General features: G+C 40.6%; 1 protein-coding gene across 2 annotated transcripts in view; it reads left to right on the forward strand.

Annotated features, from left to right (window-relative positions):
* The window catches only part of mlip (muscular LMNA-interacting protein), a 35,155-nt gene extending 9,238 nt beyond the window's left edge, over nt 1-25,917 (forward strand). For both annotated transcript variants that reach the window (XM_080036331.1, XM_080036332.1), the window contains 10 exons: nt 5,592-5,729; nt 6,334-8,016; nt 8,698-8,769; nt 9,157-9,210; nt 9,316-9,399; nt 9,535-9,570; nt 12,664-12,711; nt 13,526-13,588; nt 14,054-14,179; nt 25,492-25,917. In XM_080036331.1, the coding sequence (XP_079892457.1) occupies nt 5,592-5,729; nt 6,334-8,016; nt 8,698-8,769; nt 9,157-9,210; nt 9,316-9,399; nt 9,535-9,570; nt 12,664-12,711; nt 13,526-13,588; nt 14,054-14,179; nt 25,492-25,713 (2,526 nt within the window). In that variant the 3' untranslated portion in view covers nt 25,714-25,917. The remainder of the gene's footprint in view (nt 1-5,591; nt 5,730-6,333; nt 8,017-8,697; nt 8,770-9,156; nt 9,211-9,315; nt 9,400-9,534; nt 9,571-12,663; nt 12,712-13,525; nt 13,589-14,053; nt 14,180-25,491) is intronic.
* The last annotated feature ends 454 nt before the right edge of the window (nt 25,918-26,371 follow it).

A 26,371-nucleotide genomic window follows, 5' to 3' on the forward strand; every position in this document is an offset into this window, starting at 1 on the left:
TAGATACAAAACCTGTAGGCTAGTCTGTATTTTCCGGACAAATATGAATCTACTGTGAGAAGCTTAACCTGCGAGTCTGCAGCAATGTCCGAACTGTGACAGCTGTCACCTGTCACGTCACAACTGTAATCGCTACTGATGAAAAGAAAGAAGTCCACAGTGAAATAATGTTGCAACCTGTGATTTTATAGAACGCTTCATTAAAAACCTGCAGTGTGTAGAATTTTGGGTTTTATTTCCTAGCAAATTTTGTAGAAAGTAATTATAATATCATCAAGTACATTTAATTTAGTGCATAATAGCTGAACAAAAAGTTTTGAATTATTATTTTTTCCCTTAGAAAGGGTCTCATATATGTCCATATTTCTGCATATTTTGGACCAAGGCCTAGTGCCGCCATCTTGAAAGTGTCATAGTTGGAATGTCATCAGGTGCATTGTTTAAAATTTAGAATTGTTCTTGTCCTTGAAGGCCACTGTAGCTTCTGTTATTATTCTAAAGGGTTGAGGTTACCCAGGGAGCGTTGCATTCTAGAACTTTGCAGAACTGTCTTGATGATGTCATATTACACACTGCACCTTTAAGAGCCAGTGTGTGTAGATCGCCAGGTAAAATCATTTGAGGTGAGAGCATGGCGCTGCATACATAGGTCTAGGCTATTTGACATTTTCTGCATCAATGACTATACATGTGGCAAAAAGCTGCAGCGCAATGTTACAGTTCACTCTAATGTAAGCCTTATGTCACGGCTTCGTTTCGTTCATTAACTTTCTGATCAATAAGTTTACTGATTTAACTAGTTTACTCAGTGAGAAGTATCGCTCAGACAATATAGTCAGGTCCGCGCCTCCGCGGGATTTCAAAAGGTGTAGTTTCCTTAAAGGGCAGAGTTTGAATTTAAACTCAAACTCTGGAACAAAAACTGGTCTGGGCAGGTTAGCCGTGCAGCCTCTGTTACCACGGTGATCTAGCCAGGTAGAAAGAGAGCCACCTTTCGTGATACTGAAAACTCTGGCTTTAGACCGCTTTAGACTCAACAGACCTCGCTCAGCCCTTAATCTCGCTTCGTAGTATACCCCTCAGGAAGTGCAACAGTAAACATTAATCGTTCCTGTAAGAACATGTGTTTTTTCAGTATCAAACACTTTCACAAGCTCTCCCTTTTTCTTGCAAGTGATTGTCTTAATTTGGACTAACAATTTCATTTGTTGTTTGTTTCCAACCTCATCTCCTTTGTGGTGTTTTTTGCGTCTCTTTATTTTACCATTGAGAAGTGCCATAGATAAAAAAAAAACAAAAAAAATTAAAATTTGGATTTCTATAACAGCATGCAGAGGTTATGTATCAATATATACAGTCAAAACCGAAATGATCCATACCCCGAACGGGTATGGCAAATTTAGACTTAAAGTTACTTTTATGAAACCAGCTAGCTTTTTCTTGATTGGAAATTACACAGGCTTCTCCTAAAAGATAATAAGACAATGTACAAGAGGCATCATTGTGGAAAAAAATATTTTTCAGCTTTTATTAACATTTGAACAAAAATTGGCATGTAAAAGTAACTCTAAGTTAAAATTTGCCAGGGGTATGAATGATTTCGGTTTTGACTGTACATATACAGTATTTGTCTTATATTATTATTATTTGCTTTATTATGTAGTTTTTTGATGAAGCTACATTGTAGAAACTTGTGTTTTCATCTTTACCAATGTATGTGTTAAAGGGGCACTGTGTAACATTTTAGTAATTTATTAGCTACAATCAATATCCTCATTCATAAATATGTCCTCATTGGTGTAAAATCACCTCTGCCAATAATTTGAATGATCCTCCTGGGCGGAGAATTACAAATATTAATATTAGATGTTGTACATTGAGCAGGCATGTCTTGTGGAGGCATCCATGTTTTTGGAATGTCATCAGGTGCATTGTTTAGAATTTAGAATTGTTCTTGTCCTTGAAGGCCACTGTAGCTTCTGTTATTATTCAAAAGGGGTGGGTTACCCAGGGAGCGTTGCATTCTAGAACTTTCTTTATGATGTCATATTACACAGTGCCCCTTTAATTCTATAGTTTTTAAATGTTGCTACATTGCTATGGGATTGGTTACCATGACAACAAGCAAACAGAGGAGCCTGATGTTTAGTTACAGTCTTCAGATTCAAGCCACATGAGAACACTTTCTCAGAGCCTTATCTCGGTTCATACATTTGGACTTCACAGTAACCTTCTTCCCCTTTGATGCTAGCATGTGGATGAACAACAAAAGAACCACTTTCACAGTAATCCAAAATATAGTTTACGGCTATTTGCAGCTTAGAGTGAGTGACATCTAAATATCATCTATCATCATTGTATTGACACATGAGGGATTACGAGCAGTCCCCGTGACAAGACAACGTATACATTTATTTGGCTGAGGGTAAAATCGAAATGATTTCCTGTGCAACAGTCGACTTACTTAGTACTTGTGTAGTATTTTATCCAATTCAATGTAACCTCACCTGCTCATTTGCAGTTTGTTGACCACAATGTATTTGAAAGAAGAGGTACTACAGCACAAGGCTCTTTTCCCTTACTCTCTTTTCACTACATAAGAGCTTGTTGTGATGGGCTTCTTATCCATTCATCCTTGGCCCATTGTGTGCTATCTTTAAAAGGACTCAATTTGATGAGATTCACCTTTGTTGATCCCAGAGAGGAAATTAAGTATGAGCAGCAGGCGAGACTAAATGTTCCTTTGTTCAGTTTTGTGCTAGAAAAGGGCAGACTTAATTACACTTTTTTAACTTGAAGAAATTAAAGCACATGTGTTTATCTTGATAATAACACTTGAGTGAAGCCAGAACCACAACAAATGTGATTAAATAAATATGTACCAAAATTTCCAGAAGTAATTACTCTTGCCAATTTGACATTGTAAATATTTCAATAGGAGATTAGTATGCGAACAGATTTAAATTGTATTGTGTATCGTGGTTTTGGGAAACCTTGTAGCGTACTTAGAAAAGTCAGTTGGTATTCACATGATAAACTATGCGTTTCATTTAAGCTCAAAATAGAACTGCTTTTTACACACAGCACATGATATTATTATTGACATGAGCTGCCATTTAAGGGTAAATGCAGAGCCGGCCCAAGCCTTCAGGGGGCCCTAAGCGAAATATGATTAGGGGGCCCCTCTCCAATGTCAGCGCTGCTGAAATTATAGATCTTTGTGAAATATTATTCACACACCCAGTGTTTTCCGCTAGTCCCTCCACTGTGCAGCTGTGCGAAAATATTAGACAGCCGAGATTCAGACCCTCCTAGGGGGGTCCGGGGGTATGCCCCCCCGGGAGATTTTTTTAACCTTTTTAAAGTGAAATGCATGAATCTGGTGCACTTTGAGAGGAACATTAAGAGGCTAAATCTGAGAAATTTAGTGTGAACAAATAATTTGGAGACACTGGGTCGGATGAATTAGAAGCTATTGAAGAAGGACACATGGATTTTATAAAATATAAAATACAATATTATGGAGGGTCCTCTGGGTTGGGCTTGGAGTTATTTTTCTTTTTCTCTGTAATATAGTGAATGCATTTAAATGCAGTGAGAGGAACGAAGCAGAAGAACTCTTGTCCAACTATCTTTTTTTCCACAGACGAGGCTGAAATAGGCTATAGACCATACACAGTGCATGGGCAACTGAGGGCAGCCCCATTTCCAATTGTTTTTAAATAAACTCAATACACACTGTGCATGAATGTGACCGTGACATGATCAGATAATTTCGGATTACCTCACAGATTTTTAGGCTATTAACTATCTAGACCAAAACATTTTATTCCTTTTTTTGTATGATAACTCACATTTGCATAATATGATGTTAATATCAAACACACAAACTAATAAAAAAAAAAAAAAAAAAAAAAACGTTTTTTTTTTTTTTTTTTTTTGAGGGGGCCCCCCTGGCGGTCGGGGGCCCTAAGCGCCCGCTTAGTTCGCTTATGCCTCGGGCCGGCTCTGGGTAAATGCATTCCCAGGAATAAATGTCAATCTGGCAGCCTTTCATATGTGTGATGACTGCGTATCTAACAGCCCTGAGAAAATTATGTAATTAAAAAGTATTTTGTTATCATTGGGTTTCATATTTGTAGGACCATAATTAGCAGGTATGTTGGAGTTTATGTCTGTAACGATGCTTGCCATTGCAGTTACCCTTTTGAACTTAAATGTCACACGTATTGTCGTTTGAATGCACAGCTAGGCAATTAACCTCAACCATTTCAATCATACCCTGTAGAATTTAATGACCTGAACTCATGTTTCAGTCAAATGCCACACCACCAGTTAGATATAGATACAATATGGCAGCATTTATTCTGGTGATTCTTCTCATCAGGGATTTAATGAAGCTGGGGCCAGTGGGCTAGCTTTACTCAGCATAGGTTAATTTCACTGGAAACAGGAAGGCCTGGTATTAATCTTTGGTATGTATTTAACACATTAGATATAGTATGTTAATGAGTGAACTTCAGCATCGTTGGTGTGAGGGAATTTTGGGTATTTAGTTGTAATATTAATGGGAAAGATTAATAGGCCATATATGTATGCCTATCTTGTGTGTCTGTCTCACAGACTCTAGGTCAGCCTTGGAGCCTTGTTAGGAGACACTTAGGTCAGTTGTACTTCTACTCCAGAATGTTATGGTTCACTGTGTTCAGCTCTGAACCAAAACATTGGTACGCTTGGTGCCCGAGCTGGGGAGGTGTTAGAGATAGCGCAAGGTTAATAAACAGCTCTAAGCATGAGTTTGTCAGAATTGAAGTGCAAGTCACGAGAGTTGCAGTCCGGTTCTCCTTGGCCAAGTCTGTAATGAATATTGCTTCATAATTCATCCAAGTCTCCTGAAATATTCTTCCACCTGAGTTGACCTCGAACCTTAACAGAACTTCCTTCACAGTTGGTAGCTTGATTTTTTATTTTATTTTTTTTTAACCTTTGGACAGAGCCAGATTAGCTGTTTACCCATTTCCCCTACGCTAAGCTTACAGGCTGATAGATGTAGCATCACATATACAGCACAAAACACAACAACCAATAACTTTCCCAAACTTAGCAGTTTTTGGTTGCCTAAAATGTAACTTTTATTTACATTGGAGGACATGCCGAGTCTTGCAAATATGTGTGGGATTTTTGAACACATATTCAACTTGTACGGGTTGCATATAAAATGGCACTGTGGCAGACCGTAGCCTAATGCACAGTGGTAAAAACAAATCAAGAAATACAAATAAATATAGCTACGGGACTCTTTGAAGACATCTAGCCTACTCACTGCTGTCGACATCCAACAGCTTACAAAGCTGCATTGTACACATTCTTCTCCTCAGTTGTTCCAAGTTCGGCACATGAGCTGTGCACTACTTTGACGTCAGCTGGACATGTGCATGTACATGTGAATGATATGTGTCGTGGGCATGTGGTGTGGTGTAACTGAGCACAGCCCTGAGCTCAGAGCGGTTCCCTGAAGTTCACCTCGGGTTTTCTCAGGTTTCACTTGCTCAGTTCCTGTAAAACATTTGCTTGTTTTTTTCACCTGGCAGAACTTCACTGTATCCCATGAGGAGACGACCAGGGACGGCATGACGGACAGGCAGATTTCCAACGTCGAGATAGTCTTCATCAAAGAAGCTGCAGAGGGAGGAGCAGGAAGCACAATCCAACCGGAGACACAAGTTCAAGTACGTGCAGCATGGACACTCTGAATACGGAAACTATGACTAAAAGCTGTGACATTTTACAGAATTGATATGTGCATGTGTGGTGTGTGGAATACTGTACAGTATATCTGTGTATCAACGCAGTGTAAATATAAGATATTCTTGTGAAGTTGACAGAAAAAATTGCAATTGGCAGGTTAGATTATTTTGTCTAAATTGCAATCAATTTTTCTACAATTATTACTGCACACACTAGGATATGATATTAATTGAGAATTTCAAATGAGACCAATATGACAGGCTAAAAGGTAATTAGAGCGAAATGCATGGGTTAAGGTTATGCAAGTTTTCGATCATACTTTGTGTGCTACTGAATTTATTTTTGTGCTACTGATTTTTTTTGCTTGCTAGCACCAGTGCTACCACCTAAAAAAATAAGCGTACAGCCCTGGACAGGCTTGTTTTTTTGCTATTTTAAGTGTCAAATAGTGGCTTCATCAAAGTACACCCTTTTTTCTCTTCACAAATGAGATTGAGCTGATACTTAAATTCAAAGTGAAAGTCCTCAGAAAATAAACAATCCCACTTTGGTCGCCATTTAATGAAAACTCCCTTTGTATTTCAGCCGAAGCCGGATCACGTGAGCCCCTCTCAGAGCAAAGCCTCTCCTCCTGCCAGCGCTTGGTCTGAAAATACACCCAACCACGTGGCTGCTGTCTGCACGGCCTCCATGGAAACAGCTGTTGACAAACACCGGGGCATTTCCCTCCAGCAGCAGAGGCGGTGTTGCAATACTTCTGGACTCGCTGAGGTTAGCTCGGGTTTCTTTCCTGTAAATAGAGCGTGTCCGTCAGAGGGCAGATTGAGCCCTGCCGACTCCGCAGACCTGCAGTTCCCCACCCCGGCTTCCTCCAGAGAGTCCATCCTCTCTGAGGGCTGGGACAGAGAGTTGAGGGGCTGCTGGTCTGCTGTGCCAGGGCTCTCCTCTGTCACCTCTCCGCTCTCTTTCAGCCGCACTGTCTCCCCCTGCTCCTCTGTGCGCTCTGGCTTCCTCACCCCTGCTGTGGTGCAGATCAAGAGGCACTTCCTAGCGCCTGGCTCTAGTCTGGCTCAAACCCCTCCTCAGACCCGTTTCTCCTCCTGCGAGAGCCTGTCTTCCTCTCTCGGTCCCCCCCAGTCCCCTCCCCCTCCTGCCCGGCACCGTCCTCCCCTCACCAGGCTCTCTCTCCTCACTGCCATCCTGAGGAAAGGTCGTCTGCCCATTCTGTCCTCGGCTCTGCACAGGCCTTACACCCCCTGCTGGCCTGTCAACCCCATCACCCTGTCCTTCTGTAACGCCTGCTCTGCGGCCTCCAGCTTGGCCTCCATTCCCCTGGAGTTCTCCTCACGCTGCTCTTCATCGGCATCTATAGATAGCCAGAGCCGCATTCACAGAGAGCCTCACAGATGTGTCACCTCCCCTCCACCTGTGCAGCCCAACAAGTTCAGCCAATCATACCCTCAACAACCTCGAGTGAAAAGAGATTCGGAGCAAATTGGCTCGAGCGGCACGCCTAGATGGAAGCAAGTCATTTCACCCCATCAGACAGTGAAGAGCAGCGGCGCACTCTTGCATGCTCCGCCGCCTTTGTTTTGTCCAAAAATGCAATCGATTTCCCCAAAGCCAAAGCATGACAATATAGACTATGCAGCTCCCGAACGACAGCGACAACACACACACCTTTCAAAGTCCCCTGAGCTGACACCCATCAACACCCACCACAAGCACCTCAGGAGCCACACAGATAACCTTAAAAAACCCGTCTCCCCGTCCCCTAAACTCATTAATGAGCAGCGGGAGACCTGTGTGCCCCAGAAATGGAGTGGCCCGCCAGTGCCACACTCGTCTCTCTCTGGGCTTCACTCGCTTTCTCGCCAACTGAGATCTCCTCCGCCCGCCTGCCTCCCTCAGCCTTCTCCATCACGCTCCCCCATCAGCACGCGCACCACTGCCCCACACACGGTATCACCTCCCCCCCCTTCACACAACAACTTTGCAGGGAGGTGTGAGCCCGATTCCAAAAAGAGTGCCACCACACAATCGGAGGGTCTTCTCAAAGCTCACTGCCTGTCTCCTTCACGCTACACGCCCATGGCTTTCCCCGGATGGCCCTCGCCCTACAGCTCCCCCACCCCCACCCCCTCCCCTGCTCCACCCTGCAGAGACCTCACCCCGTCCCCCTCACTCCTCACCCCACGCTCCACACCCTCCCCAAGGCCCGGGAGTGGAATATCAGACTGCAGTGACAGGGAGGGTAAAAAAAGAAAGGTATAGCCTGCTTCTGCTTTTCCGTAAGCGCGACCCTGCTTAAACTGAGGGTATTATTTTAATATGGCCTTCTGTCACATTCTGTCTTCCCCCGACACCGTGTAGTTAAAAACAGATTTCTCTTAACTAGATAGCTGGATATAAAGTGCCGTCCTCTGTGTGGATATTTTTTTTTAGATTAAGGTTTGTCCTCTGCCAGATCGTATATCGATGTTGTTGTAATTCATCGCTTTCACAGAGATGTCAGAAGCTCACTGTAGATGTCTGGATTTGATTGATATAATGTATATATGTAAAAATGTAACATGGTACATCACTGTAATGTCGATGCAGCAGCTTTTATGGAACCATTTTTCCTGCCTGTCAATGTGGAAAATATTTTTATTTTACTAAATTTTTCGGTGACATTTACAGTCAATCATGTAGTAGCCCGTGTTGTGAAAGCAACAAACTTCAGCATTTCCCTCACTGTCGGCCGTCTCCGGCAAGGCGGAGTGTTTTGCATGATTAGTGGCCTGCAGCGTTGTGAGATAAAGGAGCATGCCCAAAGAAATTTAAAAGACACATAATGAATTTTCCGCAAGACATTCCACAAAGGGATACATATCAGTAAAATGTGTTCATTTGAATGGTAAATGGATTTGTATTTGTCACCTTCTCTTCTCTCTCTATAAACTCTAGACGCACAAGATTAAGCTAAATTACAAATCCCTGGCAGCAATTCCCACAAACACCCTTCTGTTGGATCAGCAGGTGAGTTCACTTTTTTAAACTCTTAATCCCTCTAATTAATTTTATCAGCCCTAATGGGAGTTTTTGACGCAGGCACTGCATGGATTATTATGTTAAAATGTGATATGGGAATACACTTGTTTGCTTTAATCTTTGCCTCACAAATAGGCTTTTCTGTAAACATCACAACCTTTGCAAGGTCTCAACTCATCAGGCTTTAATTATAAAAAAAACTTGTCAGGTGAAAAAAAGACAAAACTAATTTCAGAAGGATTTACAGGCTATACATAATGCAACTGACAGAGCCTCAAACCACTCTACTCCAACCACACAGTCTGCTGCTGTCTGCAAAGAAGCTTGAACTGTCTGTGTTGTCTAATCACTGTTCACTGTGCTCTGCATTCACAGGCCATAGACGAGCAGGTAGAGAGTGGACAGAGCCTGTGTGACACCCACGCCGAGGTATCACCACCGCACACCTTGCTGCTGCTGCTTCTGCCATTTTTTTGTCAAGGCACACTTTACACAACTGAGCAGTGACATCAATTATTTTTTTGCTCCCTGCAGATGCGCTCACCCGCTCAGCTCCGGCAACAGTCCGAAGAGCTGTACGCGGTTATTGATGAGATATTGGCAGGTTCCAATCCAGCAGTGAGTTCAATGAATTATATCATACACAATCAAACATGTACAAGCGTTAATTTTTTTATATATAAATAAAAAGTGATTCCATGTGTTTTCTTTTTCTTTTTTTGTAACCTTGTGAAAAAAACCCGGTCACCACAGCCATCCAGGTCATTGACTAGCAACGTTGGTGTGAAGGTAAAATATTCATACATACTGCATCATGACTACGGTCCATAAACCCTGTAAAACCAAGCTACACTAAACAAGATATAACGTGTTAACTAGTGGGCTTTAGAGGTGCTGGAAGGTGGAGTTTGTTTCATTTGACCGGCTTCATATTGCATGACATGAGAGAGTTGCTTCAATCTTCTTTAAATTAAAAAAAAACTTTCACATTTACCAGAATTGTATTCCAAAGTACAATCGATCCGACGGGAGTCCAAGATTAATCCAAATATAGTTCTGGGATAATACTTAAGTATAATTTTGAGGTAATTTTACTTTACTTTTTAGTATGTGTTACTTTATACCTCTACTCCACAACATTTCAAATGTCGGCTAAATGCTATACTTTTACTTTACTACTTATACAATTGGTACCTTTCCAAATAAGATTTTACAAAAAAAAATAAAAAAAAATACAACCTTTAAGGTCGCATGATGGTAATATTTTGGCTCTTATATAAAATCGTCTAGCTTTCTAACATTATAAAAAATACATTTAACCTGTAAAATGTTCAAAAGATGCAAATAGGCATCTGTTAATGCTTAGCACAGATGTGAAACAACTGTGTCAGGACAACTGTGGATGCTATGCAGTCTCTATTGTAGTTCAGAAATTATGTACAGTCATATGAAAAAGTTTGGGAACCCCTCTCAGACGGCATTATAATTGACTCTGCTTTCACAAAAAAAAAATTAAAAGTGGTATGTCTTTAATTTACCAGGAACAGCTAAGTACTGGGATGTTTTCCAAACAAAGATTTTTTGAAAAGCAGTATTTGGTTGTATGAAATAAAATAAAATGTGAAAAACTGGCTGTGCAAAAATATAGGAACCCTTGTGGTTTTGTTGATTTTAATGCCTGTAACAGCATGTAAAACTGATGACTTTAAACACAAAGTTGGTTGGATTATGTTGTTATGCCTTGAACTTCATATAAATGTCTGTTTAATCATGAGAAAATGTATTTTAGGTGCCTAAATGCAAGTTGCACTTCTCTTTGACTCTCTGCTGAAGTGAGACAGAATGGGATCATCAAAACAGCTCCCAAAAGATCTGAAAAACAAAGATTGTTCATTGTCATGGTTTAGGGGAAGGCTACAAGAAGCTTTCCCAAAGGTTTCAATTGTCAATTTCGACTGTAGGGAACGTTGTCAGGAAATGGAAGGACACAGGCATAGTGGCAGTTAAACCCAGGCATGGAAGACCAAGAAAAAAACAGGAGCGGCAAAGGTGGAGGATTGTGAGAATGGTTGCACACAACCCACAGATCACCTCCAAAGACCTACAAGAACATCTGGCTGCAGATTGTGTATCTGTACATTGTTCAACAATTCAGCGCAATTTGCACCAAAACATCTGCTTTTTATAAAGACCAAATAACTTAATTTTTGTCTCATCAGTCCAAAGCATTTTCTTCCAATATGAAGCTGGCTTGTCTAAATGAGCTTTTGCATACTCCATGCAACTGTATCTGTGGTGTGGGCGCAGAAAGGGCTTCCTTCTCATCACCCGGCCATACAGATGTTTTGGTGCAAATTGCACTGAATTGTAGAACCATGTACAGATACAAAATCTGCAGCCAGATGTTCTTGCAGGTCTTTGGAGGTGATCTTTGGGTTGTGTGCAACCATTCTCACAATCCGCCGCATATGCCGCTCTTGTACTTTTCTTGGTCTGCTAGACCTGGGTTTAACTGCAACTGTGCCTGTGTCCTTCCATTCCCTGACAACGTTCCTTACAGTAGAAATTGACCATTTAAACCTTTGGGAAAGCTTCTTGTAGCCTTCCGCTAAACCATGACAATGAATAATCTTTGTTTTTAAGATCTTTTGGGAGCTGTTTTGATGATCGCATTCTGTCTCACTTCTGCAGAGAGTCAAAGAGAAGTGGAACTTGCATTTAGGCACCTAAAATACCTTTTATCATGATTAAACAGACCTTTATATGAGGTTCAAGGCTTAACAACATAATCCAACCAATTTTGTGTTTAAAGTCCTCAGTTTTACATGCTGTTACATGCATTAAAATCAGCAAGACCACAAGGGTTCCCATATTTTTGCACAGCCAGTTTTTCACATTTTATTTAATTTCATAAAACTAAATACTGCTTTTCAAAAAATCTTTGTTTGGAAAACATCCCAGTACTTAGCTGTTCCTGGTAAATGAAAGACATACCACTTTTATCTTTTTTGTGTGAAAGCAGAGTCAATTATAATGCTGGCTGAGAGGGGTTCCCAAACTTTTTCATATGACTGTAACTCCAACTGACAATCATTAAATTAGAAAAAAAAAATAGCAAAACTGCAGCCACCTTCGTGCCACTGAAACAAGTGCTCTGTATTTCTCTTCTTTCCTTTTTACTGAAACTCAAACCCAATTTGAGATATAAGGGAATTCAGACTGTATGATCATCATCAAATGAAATGAAAAGACATCGATTCATAATTCATCAAAGGATTATTTCCAGAGGAAGTAAGTGTGTGTGTGTGTGTGTGTGTGTGTGTGTGTGTGTGTGTGTGTGTGTGTGTGTGTGTGTGTGTGTGTGTGTCATGTGTGTGCATGAACCTGGGTTAAAAGGATTATGTACACACTGTCATCCCTCTGTGTGGATCTTAATGCCTGACTAGGAAAAGTGAAAGTGCAACACCTAAACCTAATAATATTAATGCTAATATTCTTTATCTTGCTCATTAACAGAACAGAACGGCGGGCACACAAGGATAAAAAAGACTAAATGTTGCTTTGGTTAATCAGTTTCTCCAGAGATACAGTATATTCAATGAGACCTTGAGTCAAGGCCAACAGAGATGTTATGAAAATATTCTTCCTTTTAGTTATGGTGACATCTTTGAAATAAATAGATGATTTTTTTTCAGATTGAATGTTTCCTTTTTCCTGCCAGACAGTGTAACTCTGGTGTTTTGTTTTCTTTCTTTCTTTCTTTCTTTCTTTCTTTCTTTCTTTCTTTCTTTCTTTCTTTCTTTCTTTCTTTCTTTCTTTCTTTCTTTCTTTCTTTCTTTCTTTCTTTCTTTCTTTCTTTCTTTCTTTCTTTCTTTCTTTCAGCAGAACAACTCGTCCCTTTCAAAATCCTTGGGACGGGAAACTAAATATGTGAGTAAGAGTTGATTTGAGTGTGACTGAGATCTCAGAGAATCTCAGGCCCACATTCACACATTTGTAAACACTTGCTGTTTGTTTTATGAGAAACAGATGGGCACTAAAAGGTATGAAAATAACATTTTCCATGGGTGATTTTTGTTGCTTTAAAAATCTTGGTAACACTTTACAATAAGGTACAGAAAAAAGAGTAGCTACTGTTCCAAAAAGAGTAGTTACTGTTTTACTGGAACAGTAGCTACTCTTTTTAAAACAGTAACTACTCTTTTTGGAACAATAACTACTTTTTTGGAACAGTAAATACTCTTTTTTGGAACAGTAAATACTCTTTTTTGTGTACCTTATTGTAAAGTGTTACCAAAATCTTTACACAGAGTTGATGTACTGTCGCCTACAGGAGGAAATGTTTGTTTTTCAGAGGGTACATGATGCTTAAAAACAGAATCTACAGTTCAACTCCAACAACAGTAAACGGACAGTTTGAAATGTTGGGACATTTGCTTTATATTGGCTTTTTTCAACCTGAGTCAGATGAATAAATTCATACTACTGCAAGGTTTACAAGTTAATCCCATTCACATATTCCCATCAATGTGTTAACGTGATATGATATGATTGCATGGAGATATAAGGAATGATAACTGGCTTTTGCTATAGCTAACAGTTACTAAATCGTGTCATACCTTTGCTTGCCTTTACGATAAACCTGTAGTACTTTACAGTAAGTGCCTTCTTTGATCAATATTTCACTTTTGTGAGAGATGCTAGTAACTACCTGTTTTTCTTTTCTTTAACATTGTTTGTTCAGGCATCTTTATCAAGCTTGCTACCATCTATCAGTTTGGAGAGGAACCTTATGGATCCTAAGAAGGTGCACAGTCAACTATTATTTCATCAAGTATAAAGTTGGAGTCAGTAATTCTGTGGAAGACTTGTTGACAATATCACTTTTGCCAACAATCAGTAAATATCTCCTCACGATCTGCTACCAGTCCATACCGTGGTTGCACTGAAATAAAATCACACAGCCTTATAGGCTCTGATAACTGGCATGTAAACAAAAGGGGCCTACTGTAGCTAGCAACATGCCCGTTTACAGAGCCTAGGCTTTGTATTTACAATTGATATTTTTTTGAGCAGGTAGCAGATTGTGAGGAGATATTCACTCATTTTGACAAAAAAAAATTAACTCAAAGCATTCTCCAGAATCGCTGACACCTTTCATGACATCTATCTGCAACCTCTATAACCCTGACACTGTGCAATGTCTTGGAAAGCTTTTTCTTTTTGTTGACAAATTCCTTTTCTGCTGTCAACTCTGAATCCCTCTGTCCAGACAAGGCCCGGGGTTATCCGCCCGATGACGGCCATTCCAAGACTGACAGTGGAAGATGAAGAAGAATTTGATCAAAACCCCTTCAGGCAGATTCACGACGAGCACACCTCAGCTGACAACAGAAAGGTAGGCGGGTGGCTTTAGTTCATAGAAGAGTGTAGGAAACTTTTTTTGTCTATGTTTTTTTCAAACTATATTCCACTACCCTGCCTTCCATCCATAAGCCTTGCACGCAAGTATGTCTTAATACTGTGTATGTTAACATCGACAGCAAATGTTTAAGAAATCTTGTTTGTACATTGTACTTGTTACTTATGTTAACAGCAAACTCAGTGTTTGTTCCCCTCTTTTGTAAATAAGCACATACACAGAATATACAATTTTGTATTTATCTTATTTTTTCACACGTTGACACTGGGACTAGAAAATAATGGTGGTAGTACCAGTGTTATGAAATGACTATGAAAATATTTAGTTAAAGCTACTGCAATGTAAAGAATCCACAAGGTTAGTCACTTTGTTTGATACTGTTGTCTATCAGTGATTGTGAAGCACAATGTTTAGGTGGACTAGAAGAAGTAAAATGATCATTTTAATTGTATGAAATCCATTGTAGATACAGTACATTGAATTAATTTAATTTATTTTATTAAAATTCTTATAAACACCTGCACTTAAAGGCTATACAATGACACATAATACATTCTAATTCAAAACAACTTTGTGTACTTGTTGCATGTAACATTCAGAAATACAGTATCTCTTTTCATGTGCAGAAATCTGCCATTAAAATGGTACATTAAAGGTGCTCTGAGGAACTTTCATTTTTTGTTAATTCTTGCAACCTCTTTGGACAAAAGTGGTAGTGTTTTAACTACCCCAGCTGTTGTTCCTGGGTGAGCGTACCCATGACAAAGGCATTAAGAAAACCGATTAAAAAATAGCATTTTTTGCACTGATGGACTCGTTTGCTGTTCAAATTAAATCAAATCAGTTTTATTTGTATAGCCCAAAATCACAAATACATTTATCTCAGTGGGCTTTACATTTCATACAATATGATACAATATGACATCCTGCCCTTACACCCTTAGCTCGGCTGAGAAAAACTCCCTGTAAAAACCGGGATTAAAAAAAAAAATTTAAGAAATCTCAGGGAGAGTCGACAAAGTAAGGGATCCCTCTCCCAGGACGGACATACTGCAATAGATGTCATAAGTAGAGAAAATCACGAAGGAATTTGATCATTGACTAGGTGATTACATACTAAAGTAAAGTGCGAATAGTGTGGATGCAGGAAGACTTCAGATGCTGCCAGAGGATCCACACCGTCTCGTCATCACCAGGGAAAACTAAGGTTTCCAGCGCCGGGATTACATCCCACGTCTCCAGGTGGCGTCCTTAACCACTAAACAGGTGGTGGCTGTTACATGTAATTTGTGATCATCAGAGGAAAAATTTGACTGTTTCAAAAATATTAAAAAGTTCCTCACAGCACCTCCAAAAAACATCACAACCAAACACGACAGGGTGCATTCAAACAAATTGATTTTGTTTTAAACACATATAAACAAATATGAATGTATATTTTATCTTTTTAGCGATGCAAACATGTACAGCAATGATTTCATTGAACAAAATGAACTCTGCAACTCTACTGCCGCCATTGCTACAAAAAGATTTGGACTATTGGAGTGAACTGAGACAACGTGACTCTAATTCAACAGCTCTTTGTTTCTTTGCTGAATATGTGAATAATTAAATGTCAAGGTCAACATGACACGTGGCAGTAAAATAGGGAAAAAGACAAATGAATTTCCAGATATATACGGGGTTGGTGAGTCTGTGAGCACTTAAGCCCTAACCCTGTCATCAAGTGCACATCTTAACAAGCTTCCTCAGCTGAGAGGTTTTTATCTCGTCATGACTGTTGATGTGTTTGACACTCAAAACACAGTTTTCCCTCTAAGAAGCAGCCATTTACCTCAAGAAAGACAAAGGATTAACCCAATTTCTGCTGCAGATACCATTGAAAGCCTATTTCCAAGGCATATTGAATGATATTTAGCTTTGTAAATGCTTGATTGTAGTGTGGAACACATTTATATGCAGAATATTCGCAACAAAGAGCTGTACAATTTAATATTCAGTGAGTGAATACATTTAAATACTCCTCACTCTGACAAGTTACCTGCATAATATGGCAAGCCACATAATCATTCTAATTCCAGCTGTACGTAGCTGAGCTTGTCACTTGTTAGATGGTACATTTTTGTCATGGAAGAGTTTTTTCCCCCCTGCGGAGCGGCTTTGCTTCGATCCCTGCAGACTAGCTGCTTCGGTTTAACTTGGAGGCACCCTCAAGTGCACAATACAATAATAGGACCATTTTCCTGAACCCATGTCAAGTCATCGAATTTGACATTTATGTCAGTCCCTTAGCGGAATAAATGTTAAAATAAAATTGTAAATTCACTCTCTCTATACTCCTATGTTGTTTATCTCTTGAGAATGTGTTTCAAAAATAGAGAAATATGAATAATATTATATATTATTTATATATATATATTAGGGCTGTCAAGCGATTAAAAAATTATCTAATTAATTACAGGCTCTGTAATGTCCGTTTAAGCGGGAGACGAGGCAGCTAAAAACAAAAGTGAGCCCTCTCTATGCTTCTTTCTTTACTCTTTAATCCCGTGCGGGCCGTGTCCGCAAACTACAGGTGCAGATGCGCAATCGTCTCACCCCTTTTGCACCGGGTCAAAGGGCACTATAGAAGTGCGATTAATCTGCGTTAATTTTTTTATGCATTTAGGCATGTAGACCTGGATGGGACAACTTATTGAGGTTAAAACCTAGCAACAGAATGGGGAAGAATGGGGTTTTAAGTGACTTTGAACATGGCAATGTTGAGGGTGCCAGGAGGGCTGGTATGAGTATTTCAGAAACTGCTGATCTACTGGGATTTTCACTCTAAACCATCTCCAGGGTTTACAGAGAATGGTCTGAAAAAGAAAAAAATATGCAGTGCATATTCATGCTTATTTGCCCGAAGCATCCCATAAACCGTCCATAGAGCCCTCGGCCCCACCCTTTCCTCTGCTTCTCTCTTTACTTTTCTCCCTTTCACCCGTGCGGGCTGTGTATGCAAGCTTCAGGTGCAGCTGCGCACCACTTTTGCACCGGGTCAAAGGGCATTACAGAAGTGCGATTAATCTGCGTTAATTTTTTTAATCGCGTTAATTTTTCTGTGATTAATTAATCAAAATTAATGCGTTAATTTGACAGCCCTACTCTGAACACAAAACACAACCAACCTTGAAGCAGATGGGCTACAGCAACAGAAGACCCCATCGGGTGCCACTACTGTCAGCTAAAAACAGGAAAATGAGGCTGCAATTCTCACAGGATCACCAATATTGGACAATAGAAGATTGAAAAATCATGCCTGGTCTGATGAGTCTCGATTTAAGTTGCAACATTCAGATGGCAGGTTCAGAGTTTGGCGTAAACAACATGAAAGAATGGATCCATCCTGCCGTTAATCATCAACCATGCCATGTTCAAAGTCACCTAAACCCCCTTTCTTATCCATTCTGATGCTCAGTTTGACTTCAGTACATTGTCTTGACCACGTCTAAATGCCTAAATGCATTAAATTGCTGCTATGTGATTGACTGATTAGCTTTTTGTTTTTATAAGCCTCAGATCAGGTGTACCTAATAAAGTGGCCGGTGAGTGTATATATACAGTATATTCGACAGCAATGTTGAGGGCGGATGTGATGGTCAGAAAGTAATTTAATCAACAACATCTATAAAATGCCACGTTTAATTTCTGAAAACCTGTTAATTTCTCCATTGAAGGTCCACTGAACAAATGTTTAAGTACTCTAAACTCCACCCTCCTGCAGAATGGAGAAACATTCAGTTGCTCTGAAGTATAGCAGCATTGCACACGCCTGTCAAATTTGATTTTGAAGTGTTTGTACATGAGTCCTGCCAGTCCTTGTTCATTTATCTTCCTTTGCATGAACAATACAGTGGCCGCGTTTCCCAGATTCGTTAAGAGCCTCTTTGGGCTAAGTACTTCTTTGGAGCGCTCTTAAGAACGCTGTGAAAGAAGAATGCGTTTCCCAGATTCGTTCTTAGCGAAAGTAGCTCTTTCACTAAGATGGAACTGTAAGACGGAGCTGACCCACTCTTTCAACCTTCTTAGCGACCAAATCGTCAGTGATCATGCCGCGTCAGGGAAATGTATCTTCTCCACTTTTCGAAATAATAAAACAATGCTCAATGCGGACCACTGGCGCAAGAAAGATAGACTAATAGTAGAGAAAAAAATGTATTAATGAATTAGATGTTTACGTTTTCCACACACATGTGAGTTTATAGTACTACTACACATACAAAAAAAACATCAACAACCCTGTGGCATTTCACAGATATCAAAGAAACAGATTTAATTGAACTCAGCTGAACCTCATTCAGAGCGGCTCCACCTGCTAAAGGCGTTGCCAAAGTCCGCGCGTGTGAGAAACCATGGGCCTATCCGAAAAGTCCAATCTCCTAACCTATAAGCCTCCTTTCCTATACCTTAACCCCTAAACGTCATCGGGGTTAAGGAGAGATGAAAGGTGCTTCCTATCGAACATAGGAAAGGACAGCGCTGTTTCAAATGAATTCGACTCCACTTTTCCTAACCGACGTCATTGCGCGACGGCGAGTATTGCTGACGTGAGTCACTAGCGTGAAACTACACTATAGCCTATTCTCCGAAAATTGACTACAACAAGCGCTCGTTTGATCCATGCGTTCTTTTCATATTGATTTTAATCAGGTTGTCGCCAACAGAGTGAGAATCACTCCAATATATCCCAATTCACATGTGGAATAAAAAGAGGCTACACTTATGTTGATGTTGAAATGAACTGCCCCCAGTAACTTCATTAAATGTGAAGTTGGTATTTTATTTTCTTATGGTGTAAATTATGTGCTACGAAAATAACTATTATGATGTTGGTCTTTTATGAGTTCTTTATTATCTGTAGCCTGTGTGTGTATGTGTGTGTGTGTGTGTGTGGGGGGGGGGGGTATTTTGTTTTAGCCGAATTAAATCTTCCTCTCTTCTCCTCTCCTCTCTTCTATTTTACCTCTTGTTCGTATTCGTGTAGAGTCGGTAAACTCCGGCAGTGGCCTGTTGCTTTAAATCTTGCCGCCGTAAAGGATTATGGGATACCACTATCTCCTTTCCTTTAGCATAGGTTGGTCAGGAGTAACCTATGCTAAAGGAGGGTTAAAGGATGAATCGAGGCTCCTTTCCTATGCCTTTCCTAAGCATTTTGAGAATTCGGATCACCTATCCGCCGAGTACTTCCGGTTCATCTCGATAGGAAAGGAAATTTCCTATGCAAAAAATACTTTTCGGATAGGCCCATGGCTGTAAATACAACACCTTCTCGCTGCGAACCAACAGCCTCGCCGTGCGCGAAGCCAGACGGTTTACATAAATGCATACGTGCGTCGGCACTTCTCCCCACTGGACGTGCTATCAGACCGGGCCGTCCAGGCAAAGTACCGGCTGCCCCGTGCGGAGATCCAAGGCTGATCACTCTGGTGTCTCCACACATCCAGAGCAACCCGCTGCAATTTTGCCTTCAGCCCGGTCCAACAACCCGCAGCCCCTACCTCTTCACCACCAGTCACCAAGCACTAAACCATTAACCCACAACCACCACACATCACCCATATCAACTCTCAGGCCTGAAGGCTGAACTAAATAAACAGAACTAGCAGATGTAGGCTACATGTAACGTCCTGCACACTATGATTATTGCTGCAGTGTCCGGGTGCTTTACCTGAAAGTCTGGCAGGCGCGGTGAAATTGGTTTTATATTCGACATTCGTCTATTTTCCAGGGTTGTAACTGTAATAGCGTCACGAAAACCGCACCAATTTCCTCCAGAATGGTATTATTATGTACAGAAGACTAAGACTGACATTTCACAGGCTTGATCAACTCACCAAAATCAGCGAGTCTTGCGAAAGATCAAAGAAACCGCGCCGAATATACTTTTTAGTGCCATACGGCAGTGGACTGCTTAGGGACCGTCGCAAAAGTGCAACGTCTTTTTTTATATTCTTAATAACTCACTGGAAATTCATCCTATCCTATCCTACCTCGTCCACTAAGACGCCCATCTCCTCCGCGGTAAACGACGGTGCCCGCTTGTTTCTTTTGCTGCCGCTTTCTTCCATTCTCACATCACATGTGTGTGCCTATATCCACGGGGTATATATGCGCTAATGGGCTTGATTACTACTTTGATACACTTGTTGCCACAGACACCCGCACCCACACAAACACCCCCCCCCCCCACACGATACATGATAGCCTAATTCCACCTGTGTGGGGGAGACCGCGGGGCGCTGTGTGTGACTTATGCGCTGATAAAGAGGTGGGTGATTGATTCGCCTGGCATCGATTTATTCAGTTTCAGCACGACCGCGGTGGACAGCTCCAACTAAAGAGCTTCTTTCGCTTCAACTTACGCGTTCTCCAAAGATGGCACTTAAGAAGCCACCTGGGAAACACCCGTATCTTAGCGCTCCTTCTTAGGCAAACCCTTCTTTCGACCCTTCTTTGGTCCCAAAGAACGATCGAATCTGGGAAACGCGGCCAGTAACTGTTTTAAAATGGTGTTGTGAGTCTACAGGGCTGGTGCGTTTAATTCTGCTGCTCTGTGAAAAGCAATTATGCTGCCCATCTATATGCAAAGTAAAATAAACCAACAAAGACACTTGGCTAATATAGGCCATGAGCAAAAAACAGAAACAACAAAAATGTCAATATAAACACCTCACACAAATAGATTAGTGCAATGCAACACATTTCCGAACAACAACAACCGCACCAACAGGTCTGCAAAATAAATCCAATAGGTTCCAGAACCCTTACAACAGAGTCATAACCACACAGCTATTTTTTAGATTATCAAATGTTCAACACCTCTAAGTAGCTACTGTAAAAATAATGCAAATCTTTATTGAAACAAAACCTCTTGTGCGTAAAACACAGAAGTGGATAAATGAGGGCCAATCAAACCAATTGAAATACTTTATAGGTCCAAATTCTGCCACCTTGCCAAAGTGCCACCACCATTGCCTAGTTCACCTTTATGCAACGCGCCAGGTCTGCGTGTCTACATTTCTACTTCATCTGTCATGTTAACTCAGTGTTGTATTGCCGATTGCAGTACTCTTTGTTGTACATAGCCCTTTTTACACAGAGATTGTGGCATATTGACGGAACAACATCACTCCAATATGCCGGCTTTGCTTGCTTCTGTGTTATTTACACAGAACCAAGCAATGCCGGCCTGCTGGCGCATCAGTAGTACACAGCGTTTCGGAATGAAAGAGGTGCTTGTAAACAGCATCAGGTGTGACGTAAACATATAGCGACGCGCCGGTCAGCTGCTTTACAACAACAACACTGGCCGGTGAATTGAGAGCAGAAGTGCTGGAGCTTGCAGTTAGAGGGCCGTATTTTACTGTCCCCACGATGATGTGCCGGTTGATCTCGCTACGCGCTGAGTCCAACAGGTCCAACATCACTGGGACTGTTAACCAAACTGACAAAATCACTCCGCTCACTGCTTCACCTGTGTGTCTGTGTGTTTGTGTGACAGGTTGGCTGTGAGCAAGTCTCTTTGTGAGGGCAGCGATCTGCCAATCAGACATACACATACACACAGTGTGTGAAGTCACGTTACTGTAGACAGAAATAAAGTGTGGATATACGTTCAGACTTAGGATAATAATAGCGGCGGCGATCTGCTCGCAGCCTAGCTTAGCCTAGCCTAGCTTTCCCATTGTACAACTTCCCCTGGGCAGAAATGGACTCATAAACTGCTAAATGAAGCGTGGGGGTTTGGACATCACGCCGCCGTGGTTAATGTTAAACACACTTTGGAACAGGTTACCGGGAGCACTCAAGTTGGTCGGGAGTTTAGGCAATTTTAAAAAGGCCCTGAAAAATGGCTGGAACGTAATTAGGCTTGTCTTAGTGGTGGTCATTGTTGTGTGTGTGTTTTTTATGTACGTGTACTTTTTGTGTATGTTTTGTGTATAGGGACCACAATGGAAATAAGCCTTCGGGATTTTTTGTGTTTTTATCCCTGGCTTTTTATGTATTTCAATATAACAGAGTGCTGTTCTTGTTTTTACAGTATATATGAAATGGTCAAATAAAATCAATCAATCAATCAATCAATCAATCAATCAATCAATCAATCAATCAATCAATCAATCAATCAATCAATCAATCAATCAATCAATCAATCAATCACGTCCTTCAACTGCTAACATGGTTGCATGTTTAGAACATAGGCTGTGGAACGTCAAACGCCCCCCTGTTCCGCAAAAACAAGCTGGCCGCATTTATACAGAGAGGCGGAACTGATTGTGTTTGCAATCTTACTACCCCCAGCAGAGGTAGTAAAATTCTCGGAACAATCTCTCGCACCTTTCTTCCCCCGTTCCGCAACGGTCGCATTTATACAGCAGGGCAGAGGGCTGAAATTCCGGCATATTCCCGGCTTTCACTGGCTGTGTAAAAGGGGCTAATGTTTATAGATCCATCCTTAAAAGTCTCCTGTGTAGTTTTTAACCACCGCGCTGAGCAATGTTTTCACTACTGGTTCCCCATTTTATTTATTTTTTATGTACAAACACGAGCACGACACATAACAAAGTCTTGCCAGCGGTTTCATTTCCTTGGACCTTATGGACACACACAATGCATTTGGTTGAGTAAGACTGAGTTCAAACATAACTTTTGTCTGGTTTCAATAAGACTCCACAGGGCACCTTTTATTTAGAAATAAAGTTTGCACTTAAGATTTAGAGCATAAAAGCTAACATTTGGAAAGGAAAGATGGCCGTGTTCTGCAAGTTTGTACAGAGATGTGTCAAAGTACGGACTGTACCTGCCTAAGAGGAAATGTGAACCCTGAACAAACATTGTGCTGTGTTTGATCAAGGTTATTGTATTTGACAGATGTGTCTTCTGCACTGATAATCCACCTTTATTTGGCTGTTTCTCTTTGTCTTTCTCTTTGTAATGCAATGCTCTGGTAAATGTCTCACAATAGCATCCAATGCATTTAATTATAAGTGGTAAAGACTTAAATATGTTTTTCTTTTACCTTAAAGAGGACCTATTATACTACTTTTCTGGTCTTAATTTCTTGTTTTACACTGCTATAGAGCAACCTGACACGAATCACATCACAAAAAACTATGTAGATTTTCGGGAAGCTCTTTCTCTTATTTTGGCGATCCAGCACGTCCTGTCAACACTTGAGTGTGTGTGCTTCGGCAATCTCCGCTCCCTCCGCCTGTGCTTCGGCCATCTCCGCTCCCCTCCCCCCCCTCCTGCAAACCCCACTCCGTTGTGATTGGTTACCTTCCTTCCGGAACACTTTCAGTGGCGGGAAGCGCGAGCATGGACCTATAAGGGCGCGAGGCAGACGCGAACAGGGAAGTGACAGCATTAGAATACATGGAAACATCCGCGTGGTGACTTCACGAAGTTACATGCGACGTCACAAAGTTACAAAGGGTATCCGCTTTGAACACGTGACTTCTCGACTGGCTAGAATAGTGTTTAGTGCTCGGCACAGACACCCCAGACGGTCAGCAGGGAATACGTCGAAATGCATGTAAGTCATTATTTGATAATTTAGTATGGTTAAGCATGACTATGAATCATCATAACAACGTTTATAGGTCATAAAAGTCAAAAAGCATCATAGGTCCTCTTTAAAACTTGTTTCTCTGCTACATTGACACTGTGTCTGACTGAACTAATGGTGTGTGATATGAGTTTTTAAGTGAAAATGTGCCACCTCCAGGTTCGTACGAAACCTCTCCATGGCTTTAATGTTGCATCTCACATACGTCTACAAGTTTTCAGTCTTCCTCAGCTGTATTATTTATAACACTGTTGCCACTTCCTAAAGTGCTGGCCACTGCACATCTGCAGTTAACCCAGTGACAAGCACAACCACTAAAGGCTGGTATTTGAGCAGAGACTGACCCTGCGTTCCGAATCGCATACTCTTTCTTTTTTCTATTCTACATACTACATCTGTCATTAAAAATAATCAATTTAGGATGCAGTATGCATACTATTGGGACATACTTTACTTATTTATTTCATCATAACATTGCGCCTTGAACTTGTCTCTTGCTTTTAAATCCGTCGCATCCCTGTTTGTTTTCATATTTGAGGCTCCATGGATGTGACGTCACTTTCACATTGGATTATGGGTTAGAATCGCCCACATAAAATGCTGTTTTCAACACTAAAAACCTTTGCCGGATTTAGTAGACATCCGGGTCTTTCCAACCATTCTAAATCTGGCCACAAGAATCGGAACATACTAAATCTTTTTTCTACCATACTAAATAGTAGAAAGTATGCGATTCGGAGAGCAGGGTGAGTATTTTGGTGGTGGATGCGTTCTTTCCCCTGACCATACCGTGCGGACATAAATTACAAAACAAAATGCACCTACACACACCACAATCCTCATATAACCTCAACCAAGGAAATACCTAAATCTAACCACACTAAACCGGATTTTTGATTCGAGGGTGCTATGGCACACAGCATGCTGATATTATACGGACTCAATGAGAGAGACGAAAATATACATCAATTTCATTTTTGTCCTTTTAATATTAAAAATATTCAGTCCAGGACATGTTTAATCTCACTTCCTCCCCTCTTCCACAGCAGAGATAACATACTTATTTTACAGGGTCAAAAATGTTGTGAATTATGTGTGATGTATTTTACATACATGGACTACCGATGGAGTCACTACAGAGACCCCAAGCAAAAAGTAAAGAAACCTAAGACAAATAACACATCTGTCTTCTACAAACAGTATTAGTTATGTAAATAATGTAACAACAGATTAATCATTTTAGGAGAGTTAACATCGAAATGCCCTTCAGGCAGTAGAATGAGGGTGTGTGTGTATATATATATATATATATATATATACACAGATTTTTTCAGTTGTTTCTCAACTTGTCAGAAGTTTAAATACAAAGAGAGCAAACATAGAGCAGGTGATTTAAGTCACCATCCAATCCAGACAGATGATTGTCAAGTTTAATCAAATACATTGTGGATATTCATTCTAGTCCAAAACTACAAGGAACGTAAGGGAGAACTATTCTCAAGCAATTTCTCACAGGCTGGAATCCGTCTAAATGACAAGTCTGAAGGGGAAAACCAACCTAATGTTACAAACTGCTGGAAAATTGCACAATCCTAATTGCTGCAATTATCCAATTGCCTCTTGTCTCTTTCACAACAGATATGAACTTGGAAACCTTTATGTTCCTTTTCTATTTTAGGTGGAGAATAAGAGTCTTGAAGAGGCAGGAAAAGATCTGGACACAAGTTCAAGAGACCCAGCGCTGAGAGAGGAGAGGGCACGTGAAAGAATAACTCCATTCTCAGTATGTGACCTACAGATTGCAGAGCCCCAAGACCTGATCAGTCACCCTGTGAAAGATGCTTCCACATCATTCAGTTGTACCGCAGGGAGGATGGACACTTATGAGACTCATATCTGAAGCATTAACACTAAAGCATCATAACGCAGATGCAATCCATATTACAGAAAATTAAAGGAGGAATGACAAGTTCATGTCAACTTACCTGAATCAGTGAATAAATCAGAAAAGACAAATAATGAACAGAAATGTCACTAAAAGTATGTGCACTTTTAAATGGCTTAGAGGTTTGGAAAAACTGTATTATGTAATAAATGACCTATATCGCCCCCCTATATTGGGAGTCTTATATATTCTGTTGCTCAGCATATATTTCCATAATTTACAAAAAGACAATCAAAAGGTAATGACGTGAAAGTCTGCTTTATAAAAGGTAAAAAAAAAAAAAAAGCGGGGAGAATTTTTTTGCATAGGGGCATGTTATTCATCGTTAGGATTCTTCAAAGAGCATATGAGGGGATTTAGTTTTCTGGGGCCGTATTCACAAAACATTTTATCTTAGCACTAAGAGTACTCCTAAGGAGCACTAAAAGTTCTTAGTAAGGAGTTATTTCTTAAAACCTATTCACAATGCTGATAAGAGCAACTTTTACTAAGGAATGGGAGGGACTCCTAAGCTAAGACTAGAGGGCGGTGTTGACCCTGTTGCTATGGATGATGTCATGTTCATACCTTCTATGCCCACAGTGATTGGCTGAGAGGGAATGAGAGCTAAGAG

This window comes from Ammodytes marinus (genome assembly GCF_949987685.1).
Source record: "Ammodytes marinus genome assembly, chromosome: 11".
Classification (NCBI taxonomy): Eukaryota; Metazoa; Chordata; class Actinopteri; order Uranoscopiformes; family Ammodytidae; genus Ammodytes; species Ammodytes marinus.